This window comes from Salmo salar, chromosome 10, assembly GCF_965601325.2.
Source record: "Salmo salar chromosome 10, fSalSal1, whole genome shotgun sequence".
Taxonomy (NCBI): Eukaryota; Metazoa; Chordata; class Actinopteri; order Salmoniformes; family Salmonidae; genus Salmo; species Salmo salar.
Genome location: NC_138300.1, coordinates 77326749 through 77339313, shown reverse-complemented (window position 1 = coordinate 77339313; position 12565 = coordinate 77326749). Strand labels below are relative to the sequence as shown.

Here is a 12565-nt window from a genome sequence, read left to right as displayed (position 1 = left end):
AATTCACTAGTCAGTGGAATTTGGTTTGGCATTCAGCGACTGCTCGACAGCTTTCCCCAGCAAGACTGAACAAGAGCAATGTGATATGTCTCCTCAACCACTAAATAATTAAAGCCCCAACTTCCGTTTTAACCAATTCAAACAAAAACATTGCTTACTTAGAGGTGTTTTGGATAGAAATATGTTTATGGTCCTACATTATCTATATAAAACATCACGACACACCTTTAAAAGCATTTTGAGGCCAACTGTTTCAGTATTGCAAACTACAGATGTAACTTAGACTTAAAGAATGTATGATCCAAATAGTGTTAGAATCAAATGTGTTTTGTGGGTCACGAAACAAATACAAAAAAACAAAAACAATCACAGACCCACTTTCAGAAATCATCCCATGAAGAACTCTAGCACTGTGGGGAAATGTACACCACGTAACCCATGACAACGACTGCCTTAGTCTGTATGTGCATGGCTGGAAGTAGACACCTTGTTTTTTAAAAAACCAGGAAACGCTCTTGACCCTTATACCAGGAAACACTCTTTTAAACACCCAAATAGGCTACAATTCAGGCCCACCGGCTCAGAATTGTACCTTGTTAAGTCACATAGTCAGTTTAAAACTTGTTGGCCTATCCATGGGGCCTGTCAGTGTGGCTTTTCCTTGTGAAGTCTTTTGAGAGACTGTAATGAGGCTAATCCTTCATGGGACAGAGTTGACAGACCGACCATGCTGGTTAGTTTCTCTTTGAAGTTTCCCTTCTCTTACCGCTACCTAAACGCTTGGAAACATTCAGTCCCAATTATGGAACCTTAGATAATAGATACCGCTATGTACAGTATTTGGATACTTCAGGATTTTGTCAATGAGGCCCTTTTTATCTACTTCCCCAGAGTCTGATGAACTCATAAATCCAATTTTTATGTTTCTGTGTCCATTATAAAGGAGGCTAGACGGATTTTCCCACGGCAATGATAATTCCTCTGACACTAGTTGTCAACTTCCTACAAACTGCACGCAGTCATAAACATGGTATCCACAAGTTCATCTGAACCTGGGGAAGCAGATAAGAGCCTCATTGCCAAAATCTTGAAGTATCTGTTTAAGAATGCCCACCATTTTCGGATTCCGTGCTGTAAGAATGAATTATTTACAGTACAGCAGTCACAAGAATGTATTATTGTACATTACAGTAGCAGATGGCAATCTGTCAAACCTAACAGGTAACGACAAGTTCTTCTGCATGCCCCTCCTTTCAATGGCGCTAGAATGCCACAGTGATTGCAATCGGTTGATGCATGTAGCCTACACGTACTGCTTTTTAAAATGAACTTCTATCACCGTCAAGTGGATTTTCCAGTTCAGTGACCATTTGAGGAAGAATAACAAAAGGGAGACTATATGACAGCGTTTAGACAGGCAGTCCAATTCTGATCTTGTTTTTGCAACAACAAAAAATTTGCCCAGCTCTGAAAAAGATCTGTGATTGGCCAAAAAAAAAAATAATAATAATTGGAAAAAGATCAGAATTGGTTTGCCTGTGTGAAACGCAGCCGATGATTGCATAGTTCTCAGTGTTGCAATGTAATTTTTTCATCACAGAAGGGACGGCATTCAATACGCTTTTTTTTTACCACCCGAAAATTGAGATGCATCAAATGATTCCTTCCGCAGCAGCAGGGGCAGTGTTGTCGCTTGGTTGTTTCATCTGATCTATAGGCTATTCATCAAAGTAGCCTATTTTGCATTGATAACCACATATAACCTCAGCCACTGCTTCAAATAGTAAACCAAACAACAAGAATCCACCCAAAAATGTGTTTTGTTTAGAAGTAATAACTAGTAATTACAGACTATTGTGAAATGGTAAAACCTACTTTAGCCAACTAGCTAGCCATGTGCTTTTTCTTCTTCTTCTTCGTGACCAAAACATGACGTTCTATTTTTAGCTTATATGGGGAATGAATACACAAGCAGCATATTCAACTCCAAGTATAAGAGTATTTGCCAGGGCATATTCTTTTATTATACATTTTGATAATTTCACATGGAGATGTGGGAAGCTAACAAGGCTAGCTTGCTATGTTTTTAGCCAGGCTGCCAACTAGCTTCTACTAGCAAGGGAAGGCGACTCTTCCTTGATTTCACAAAGACAAAAGAAAAACTATATTGATATTGCTCCGCTGTGAATGGGAGAGGTACCAGCAAGGCTATCGTGTTACCAAAAGGTGTCCGCTACTCCAAAAATCCCACTACTCGCATGCAGTCAAACACCTAGATCAAAGGAGTGACGCTTGTAAGCTGTTCTCCCCCTCACACACGTCTGTTGTGATGTTGATGCCCTTACATTAGTGTCGGCAGGGGTTCTTTATGGGCTCAGCGGGGCAGTGGGGCTCTGAATGGGGTTTAGCCCTATTGCAGCACACCGGCACGTGCTGGATGGGACCCCCAGCCTCCAACACATTGGTTTCTGTCAAGTCTAGTGATCCTGTATGCCATGAAGGGAAATTGATGTGATTGTAGGAAACATGGCATGAAAACGTATATTCAACTAGGTTACGAAAAACAGACTTAACAGAATTCGCATGGCAAAAGAAGACTATCAAACCGGCCTCGGGACAGTTTGGCTTTGACTTCTAAAAGTAGAAGAAATCCGAGAAGACTGCCATTGTTGCACATTTCTACCTAGACTAGCTGAGTATGAAATGTGTGGAGATTTCTGCCCTTACTCCTCTCTCTTTATAGCCCAGTAATGGCTGCCGTGGCTTGGTTGGCTCGGCCTGCTCCTCTGTCTGTGGTTTTTCAGGGAAAAAGAACCGTTTGAGAAGTATACTCAATTTAGACGCCTGAAATAGATCTAGGGCTGCCCCTAAATCTTAGTCGACCAAGAGTCGTTTGTTCTTTCGACCAATCGACTGGTGGTGAAAGTGTATTTTTCCATAACTGCATTCGGAAACTATTCAGACTCCCTCACTTCCCACATTTTATGGTACAGCCTTATTCTAAAACGGATACTTTTTTTTTAAAGACAAAGCAAAGACAATTTTTTTTGTGCAAATGTATTAACAAACATCAAATTTACATAAGTATTCAGACCCTTTACTCGGTGCTTTGTTGAAGCACCTTTGACAGCGATTACAGCCTCGAGTCTTCGTGGGTATGACGCTAAAAGCTTGGCACATGTATTTGGGGACTTTTTCCAATTCTGACTGGGCCACTCAAGGACATTCAGAGACTTGTCCCGAAGCCACTCCTGCGTTGTCTTGGCTGTGCGCTTAGGGTTGTTGTTCTGTTGGAGGGTGAACCTTTGCCCCAGTCTGAGGTCCTGAGCGCTCTAGAGCAGGTTTTCATCAAGGATCTCTCCTACTTTGCTCTGTTCATCTTTCCCTCTACTGACTAGTCTCCCAGTCCCTGCTGCAGAAAAACAGCCCCACAGCATGATGCTGCCAGCACCATGCTTCACCATAGGGATGGTATTGGCCAGGTGATGAGCGGTGCCAGGTTTCCTTCAGACGTGTTACTTGGCATTCAGGCCAAAGAGTTCAATCTTGGTTTCATCAGACGAGAGAATCTTGTTTCTCATGGTCAGAGTCCTTGAGGTGTCTTTTAGCAAACTCCAAGCGGGCGGTCATGTGCCTTTTGCTGAGGAGTGGCTTCTGTCTGGCCACTCTACCATAAAGGCCTGATTGGTGGAGTGCTGCAGATATGGTTGTCCTTCTGGAAGGTTCTCCCATCTCCACAGAGGAACTCTGGAGCTCTGTCAGAATGACCATCGAGTTCTTCTCCCCCGATTGTTCAGTTTGGCCGGGCTCTAGGAAGAGTTTTGGTGGTTCCAAACTGCTTCCATTTTAAGAATGATGGACGCCCTTGTGTTCTAAAAACCTGTTTTCGCTTTGTCCTTTTTGGGGTGTTGTGTGTAGATTCAGGCAAATTAATTTAATACATTGTTACAGCCTTAATCTAACACGTGGAAAAAGTGAAGGAGCCTGAATACTTTACCAATGCACTGTATATAGACACACCCTATGTGTGTTCATAAAATCAGCTATATGTAGGCTACTGAGCTTGTTGGATGCTTTAAGCACATTGTAATTAAATAATGTAGACACACAAATGACTCAAGGGAGCCAGAGATCAAGATAACCTTTTCCCGAGCCACCACGCTGCTGGCCTTCGCAGATTATACACCCCTGAAGTTGCCAGTAATAGAATACACCAGGGGTCGGCAACCTTTTTTTTCATTTGGAGTGCCAATTTGTCATACCATTTCTACCGATCTGCGTGCCAGTTATGATTTTCATATGCACATTTTTTAGAACAGTTTATTTTATAATAAAATCTTTATCTCAAAATCATTCATGTGATTAATACAAATTCTATCTAAATGAGAATGATACAAATCTAAAATTAACTTCTATTGCTCTGCAAGGAACTTGAAACATTGTATCAACTTGGTCCAGCCTGAAGCTTGAGCTAACAAACTTGCAACATTGTTGGGGGGGGGGGGGGCACCAGATTCACAGGGCATACAGTACATTAGTATGGAAATGAAATACTCCAAGCCACAGCTTCTTTCTACTTGTCAAACATAGAACTGATTCTGTATACTGGCGGTTGGTGTGGGATTGGGTTGGGGGGTCCATGGGTGGCTTTTGACCATGTTTGGGATGTCTTACTCATTGGTAGGAAGAAGTTTGGTCCAAATTGTATGTTGGGTAGTATATTTATTGAATGTTATCAGAATCCTATAAATACAAATTTGGGTGCAATCAATTTGCCTAATTTCTCATAGATCAAATTATATTTCAACAAAATTAATATTTTTCAGGGATGCTAATCGTATCTGTTGCTAACTACCTCTTGACTTTCTATTGCTTCTCTTTTTGGCCTCTGACATGTTTGGTTTGTTTCTAGGGTTGTGGTTCCGATGAAATTTTTGTTGGTCAACAAAGTACAAGAACATCATTCAGGTATCTGTTCCTTATCTGTTGTCGTCTCCTCCTCTACCCTCACTGTAGACACTGTAGGGTGGTGTTCCCACTGCTGTTCGGCTGGTATTACATTATTGAATGAAACCCAGGTGGTGAGAAAAGCAGCATGTTTCTCTGGTGTGAAGCTCACCCCCACATACCAGAGATACAGGAAGCATGCTCAGCAGGTGCTTTGCAAATCCATCATAACTACCCTTCAGAGAGAACGGGGGAAAAACTGCTCACGTTGTCTGGCACAACTTTATTAGTGCACATTCTTCTCCCCAAATCATTGTGGGGTCCATGTGTTTGTTCCTTCTGTTTAAGCTTATGGGGAGTGTAAGCTGATCCTAGATCTGCGCTCGTGTGTGCTAGAAACCATCTTGTTTACGGTAACCGTGTTGGACGGATGCGAACGCTGTTCCCCGTCACAGATTGCATTAACCACTTCCATCTGCAAATCATTAGATGTCTCCACAGTTCACCAGGCCAATTTAAGCAAGAGTTGTTGCCCTTCACTTCACCAACATGGCTGGCACTCTGAAACCTCTGTGAACACACAGTTCAGCTGGTAGATAATCTATGGACTTTCTCCACTTGAAGAGGGGTGCTCACAGGCACTGAATGGTCCACTCCAGAAACGAAACGATCCACATAAGTTTCCCGAAAAACGAGGATCGCACACTCTGTCCTCTTTTCGGGTTCAGTGTGACCACTTCTCTGAGGTGAGAGAAGGTTATATTTGACATATTTTATCCCTCATTTATTCTTTCTCTTACCCTTTTTCCTTCTTTACTTATTTTAATGTAGCCCTGTCTCTCCTAACCCCCTCTCACTCTATCCACAGACTCACCTGTCCAGTCAGGGTCAAGAGCCTCAGGCCCTGCACTCCCCTCTCCAACCTCTTTCCTCTGGCTCTGCCCTTTCTCTTCATCTTTCTGTGCCCTCTATCTGTTCTCTTATCTCTTCATCTTTCTCACCCCATTTCCTTTCTCCACTATTATACATTTGTAATTGCTGTCTGTCTGTCTTCTTCCCTTGCTCTTCTCCCTCAAGGAGCAGTGAGACAGGTGTATGTGATCCATGCTTGTCAGCTACATGTTCTGTCATGTGAAACAGCTTATCGCCAGCCAGTAAGTCTTCATCTACAGATATTATCAGAGTACACACGTTTTCAACGACTTCCATAAGCCCTTCAGAAAACCGTTGTGCTTGTTCTTTAAAAAAATTACTTACATTTGTTTCACTGAGTCATTTCCTGTCTCTCCTCCCTAATTTCGTCATTTTCCGCACCATGCCTCTGAGGTATTTTCTGGATTCATTACTTTATTTTAGGATAAAGAAAACTTCCTTTTTGCCAGGATCGCTCCCCCGACACACACACACACACACACACAGGCTGTGGCTGCTCGTGGTAAAGTTCTCCCAGGCAGAGTCTTTGCCATAAAAGGCATTGTATTCCTCCTCACCAGGCCAGGCTAGACCAGACCCGAGACCAGGGCCAGATGCGTTTCTGGGCAGGAAGTTGACATTGCCTGGTACTAGGAGGAAACCATGCATGCCGTAGACTATGTAGTCACGCTCACCAGCCAGGCGGTCTAAAGACGCTGCTTGTAGGAGAGCTTTGAAGCCTGTGACTCAAATTATAGCGTTTAGGTACCTATTCTAGCCCACAGTAATGGGTTCTTCAAGTGTGTCGTGTGTTTTCTGTGTGTGTTTTTTGTCAAGGTCGTTGCACGCGTGGTGGTTTGAAGAAAAAAGTGGACAAGACTGAACACACACAAAGGGCGATGAATGCAGAGCGAGCCAGTGCAGGGGTCCTAATTCCTGTTTTTAAATTCAATAACCAAACACGCCTCCTCAGCTCTGATTTTTAAGTTCCTTGTAGGGGCCTGGAAGTTCTGGGTTCAAAAGCATTATCATTTTAAATGATAGGTGAGCTCTTTTCTTGAGTAGACGTGGTGCTATCGATCTATAACAGAAAGTGGGGGGCAGGGTGATGTTGAGGTCAAAACTGGAACCGTCGGCTGGCTGACCGACAGACTGGATCTCACAGCTGTTGGCTGTGTCGAACCCTTAAGTCTCCATCTTATCCCCCTTTTTGTCTATCACTCTCTCCTCTCTGGGAGTCTTGCAGCTTGCTGTTGCTCCTCTCCCTCTCATTGCATGACCAGCTGGACACGGCAGCTGCGTCGCCATCCTGATCCTCCAGTAACGCTGACCAGACACCAGCCCTGTCTGCTGAGGTCCGTGTGTCTTTTCACCTTTCAGATCTACAGCCGTCTAGTCCTCATGACACTAAGTCAGACAGCAGAGGGTGGTCTTAAGTCCTGAACCATGACGAGTTGGCAGTGAACGTTAATAGACATAGTCTGTACGCTACTTTCCTCTGTCTTTTAAAAAAAAATGTTTATGCATGTCTTAGTGTGGAAGGGAGAAGCTAGAGATATGCCTTGGGGGACTAAAAGGTTACGTTTTTTTTTGAGCAGTGTTCCTCGGTCCAAGAAGCCTCGGGCCTCCTAGAGGTCTGTCATGTTTTGTAAATCTGTTTTAGTAGTTTCCATGGATATGTGAGGGTGTAATGTCCAAACTTTTTTTTCTTTTTTTTCTCCTCAGTCTTTCTCTTTCTGAAAGTACTTGATTAGGCCTGTGGGCAGCCTCTGTTTTCTCCCTCTTTGGAAAGCAAACTAGCAGTCATCTTGAGCGTTGGCTTCCCTCTGCACGGCTCCAGTTGAGAAGACTGAGTGTTTTTATGGCAGCTCTTTTTTTTTCTCCTGATTCTGGACTGGTGTCAGTCGTCTGGGAATTAGGATCTGGGAGTGGGAAGGAAAGGCTATAGCCAAGAGCACACGGAGGGTGGGCACATTGTGTTTAGACAGAGGGTGTGGGGAGAGCTGGGGGAAGGAGGGGGGGGGGGGTTAGTTTAAACGAGGGTCAACAGAGGCACAATAAATTCAGGGAGGGAAGTGGAACTCCCCTGTCCTCAAACAACCCCAAACACTGTAATAAGACAGCCCGAAGAGAGAGGAAGAGTGAGGGAGGAAATTAAGATGAGGGAGGGAGGGAGATGATCAAAAAGGAGGGAGCGAGGAATTGCGCCGTTAGAACGCCGATCGCATTCTGAAGTGGGACGCTGAAACTCAGTCGAGGTTAAAGCTCTGTGAAATCCCCAAGATGTTAAACTCTGATCACCAGAAAATAGTGCCGTAATCGTTGTTATGTAAATGGAGCCAAGTCTGTGGTGTGTCCCCCAGCCTAGTCTCACTAGCCTATTAACTCATTCAACCTTTAACCCCTAGATACAGTGGACTAGCTGTTTGGGTGAGGGAAGGCGGAGAGTTACGGCCCTGGAAGTGTAGTGATGGTGTGATATGACAGACTCGTGCTAAAAGTAGCGCTGGAAGGCGCAGCTGGCGGCTAGCTGTGTGGTAACTGGCCCTTACGGAAGGTCAGGGGTCATGCCCTGGGTCCGGTACAGGAACAGAATTCTCTCTGTACAGATGCTGGGTGCACGGTCCTTTAGCGGGCTCAAACCCCCACGGCGGGAGAGACACGGCGACCCTGGCACTGACCTGTGTGCGAGTGTGAAACAAGGTTGTCTGCTAAAGGCGATTTACATAACACACTCAGGCCAGGGTGATACGGCTCAGTTCCACTTTCCGTTGAAGTGAATTTAATGAATACGAAACAACCCTCTGCAATGTAATGGCTACTAGCTAGATACGGTATCTACCTTTATTTTTTATTTTTTTTGTCAAACTGAGTAGTTCTTAAAATGTCCTCTCTGTCGTCTGTGACTGTCCCTGTGCCTCGCTCATAACCCCCCTTCTCTTCCTGTCCCCTACAGGAAGTCTAAGACGAAGCCCAATGGGAAGAAGCCGCCAGCGGAAGAGAAGAAGCAGTATCTGGAGGCAGAGTTCACGAAAGTACGGGTGGTCGACTTTGACCTGAAAGAGCTGGTGATGCTGCCCAGGGAGATAGACCTCAACGAATGGCTCGCCAGCAACAGTGAGTCAGCAGCATACACGCTGAGATAACATATTTGGGGGTCGTGTTGAGCTTTCCGCTCGTCTTTCCAGACACGTCATAGCTTTCAGAAAAGCCAAACACTTGACAGATTTACTTGAAGGTTTCCTCCAGTATTCAGGCATCTGGATTTCTGCTGTACCAGAGTGTGTCTTCTCTTTGAACATGCATTCAATAAAAGCACTGCAGCTAAATCCTCAAGACATTTATCTCCAGGTGCAGCTCCTTACGCTATGGGCAATTCCAAGGTAAGAGTGACAGACCGATTTTGTACTTTAAAATGTATGTCAAACAAAAACCAATGATTTCCAAAGTTAAACAAACCATATAACTATATGCACAATGACTACTTAGCGATATCCACTGAAACTTTTACAAAAACACGTTTACTTGAACAGTGCGGATGTAAAGTTTTGGTATGATACGGTTTGTGCCGTTTGTGCCTCGATTCTGTTACCAAACATTGCATCCGCACTGTTCTTCAAGTAAATGTAGTTTTTGTAAAATGTTCTGTGGAAATTCTTCAACATAGTCCTTGTACGAAGAGTTATATGGTTTGTTCAACTTTGCAATCATCGGTTTTAGTTTGATATACTCCGACTTTTCACGTTGAAAGGAAAATGTCACTATCTTACCTTGAAATTGCCTATATACAATGGCTCGATAAGAACAATGTTATCTCAGGCATCTCCATCTTAGACGTTTCCTCCGGAAGTGTCTGAGCCCCTGTAATGCCCTGCAGGCTGAGACAGCAGAATATTCCATCCAGACTATTCACAATCCACTGCCTGTTCTATACACATTGCCTTCTCCGCTATACAATAAACTATATTGATAGTTTAGAGGCATCTTCTCTATGGGCTTGTGAAGCCCTGAAACGCCCCGGGGTCTCGGTTGTGGGTTGTTTGATCAGGCTTCGCGTGTGGGGGACGACACAGGAGTTATTTAGGTTCTCTCAGGGCTTGTTTTGGAGACTGAGCAACCTGCCAGGTGCTCTCCAGAGGGAGAGTTTTTTTTTAACGTGAAATCAGGGAGTTGCGCAACAAGGCCGACCCCCGTCCGTATCGTTCTATGCTACGTAAGGTTGGCCACAAACGTGGCGAAGAAGAAGCACGAGAAACGTACGAAGAAGTTACCTTGGGGCTAAAATGCTGGTCATGAATGGATGGAGCCAGCAGCACCTCCAACCTTCTGTCTGTCTCTCTCTCTCTGCTTAATACCTGGGGCTGAACATGTACGGTGCTGTTGGAAATGTTGTCTGTACAGATGAACATAGCTGGGGCTCTATTTGAATGAATTTGATGCGTGTAGGCTATTTAACCAAGGCTAGAGCTGGAGCAGACTCGTTGCGGAGTGTGATAATGACATTATACATGATAATATTCCTCTTCTCTCCCTTCAGCTACGACCTTCTTCAATCTTATAAACCTGCAGTACAGCACCATCTCCGAGTTCTGCACTGGGGACACCTGTCAAGCCATGACCGCCTGTAACACGTAAGTCACCCCCACCATTGGTTTATTCATCAGTGCTCTGGCCTACCATTGGGTTATTTATCAGAAGTCTCGCATCTATTATACAGACCCATGTCTTGATAGCAGCAGAGCTTTCTGACGCCAGGGCTGCGCTGTTACCCCTGACTTTCCATGTTGTCTTCCTTCTCTCGCGCTCTCTCTCTCTGCCTCTCTGCCTCTCTCTCTGTAAAGTGGAGGACTGTAGCGCTGTCTAATACTAGTGAGAGACTGTCGGAATGTAGCTTTCGCTGTGAGCGTTCTCAAATCCCATGAGCCTTTCTGAGGTGCCTCGTGTTCCTAGCTGGACTGGTGCATAGTGAGGTCTCTGTACTTAGAACACAGAGTTCCTAGATGGAGGTCCAAGATCGAATGGTTCTGAGAAGCCGATGGGAGATATGGCCATTTTTGTTTGTGTTCCATCGCCAAGTAAACCGGAGGGGCCTATCTAGCTAATAGTTCTGGTCTCTCTCAGGAAAATCCTGTTGAATATGTAGGACTTTCCATGGGCGCCATGACACGAGTCATCACGATACCATGCATCCATCCCCTGATGGCTTTAGCTCAGAAGTCACCAAACCGAGTCTTTAAAAAAAAAAATGTCACCTTCAGCCGTAGCTGTTCATAAAGGAATGCCTCTACTCTGTACAAAGAGCTATCTACAGCTACAGTTTGTCTACCCCCCCCGTACAAAGGCAGAGCCTACACCTACAGTAGTCGGAGTCAAAGACCGTCACAACATGGAGGACTATTCATCCCTGTCTAGCAGAGGGGAGGAGGTTGACTAAGTATTCACCCAACGAGTTGACCCTGTCAGGGCGGGGTGCCGTTTTCATGTGTGGAGCCCTTGTCTTTGGAAAGAGGCCCTCCTCGCTTGTGTATACTTACGGCTGGAAAAACCAGATCCCCCACATTTAGGCTAAACCACACTACAAATGTGTGTTTGCACGCACCCGGGCACACACACACACACACACACACACACACACGGTGGAAAATGAAAGTGACAGCGAGAAGGCAAACAATGGAGAAGCCGTTGAGGAATGACAGGCCTGTGACAGATTTGTTGTCAGGTAGCCTGGTCGAGAACGGGAAGCCTGGGGAAGTTCATGGCAGACAAAATGGCTAAATAGGGGTGGAGACCCGGTGTAAATCGGTGACGCCTTGCAACACGTCAAACCAATCAAATGCCTTGCTTGGGCAGAACTCCAATAGTGGTCACTAGATTAGTGTTGTAGGTGCAACAGTGTGTGAGGATGGCGGAGAAATAGCCCCCCCCAAAAAAATCACTTTTATTGTTTTTTTTAAAAAATATATATTTATTTAGTCATTTTTTATTTTATTTTTACACATCAAAATATATGTTGATTTTTGTGTACACAAACTTAATTAGGTCTATAATCAATATCCTAACTGTTAAATCGTCCATATAGAGTGCATTCGGAATGTATTCAGACCCCTTCACTTCCACGTTTTGTTACATTAACAGCCTTATTCTAAAACACATTAAATCGTTTTTCCCCCCCCTCATCAATACCCCATAATGACAAATCAAAAAACTTTTTTTAGAAATGTTTGCAAACTGAAATATCAAATTTACGTTACTATTCAGACCCTTTACTCAGTAATTTGTTGAGTCATCTTTAGCAACGATTACAGTCTTGAGTCTTCTTGGGTATGAAGTTACAAGCTTGGCACCTGTATTTGGGGGAGTTTATCCCATTCTTCTCTGCAGGTCCTCTAAAGCTCTGACAGGTTGGATGTGGAGCGTCGCTGCACAGGTGTTTTGATCGGGTTCAAGTCCGGGCTCGGGGAGGGCCACTCAAGGACATTTAGAGACTTGTCCCAAATCCACTCCTGCATTGTCTTGGCTGTGTGCTTAGGTTCGTTGTCCTGTTGGAAGGTGAACCTTCTCCCCAGTCTAAGGTCCTAAGTGCTCTGGAGCAGGTTTTCATCAAGGATCTCTCTGTACTTTGCTCCGTTCATCTTTCCCTCGATCCTGACTAGTCTCCCTGCCACTGAAAAACATCCCCACAGTATGATGCTGTTCTCCCATCTCC

The 12565-nt window shown here is 44.5% G+C and overlaps 1 protein-coding gene across 5 annotated transcripts in view; it reads left to right on the top strand.

Annotated features, from left to right (window-relative positions):
• LOC106561048 (MOB kinase activator 2) overlaps nucleotides 1-12565 on the top strand; it is an 83496-nt gene that overhangs the window by 64876 nt on the left and 6055 nt on the right. For all 5 annotated transcript variants that reach the window (XM_045688099.2, XM_014124629.3, XM_014124627.3 and 2 more), the window contains 2 exons: nucleotides 8816-8976; nucleotides 10397-10490. In XM_045688099.2, the coding sequence (XP_045544055.1) occupies nucleotides 8816-8976; nucleotides 10397-10490 (255 nt within the window). The remainder of the gene's footprint in view (nucleotides 1-8815; nucleotides 8977-10396; nucleotides 10491-12565) is intronic.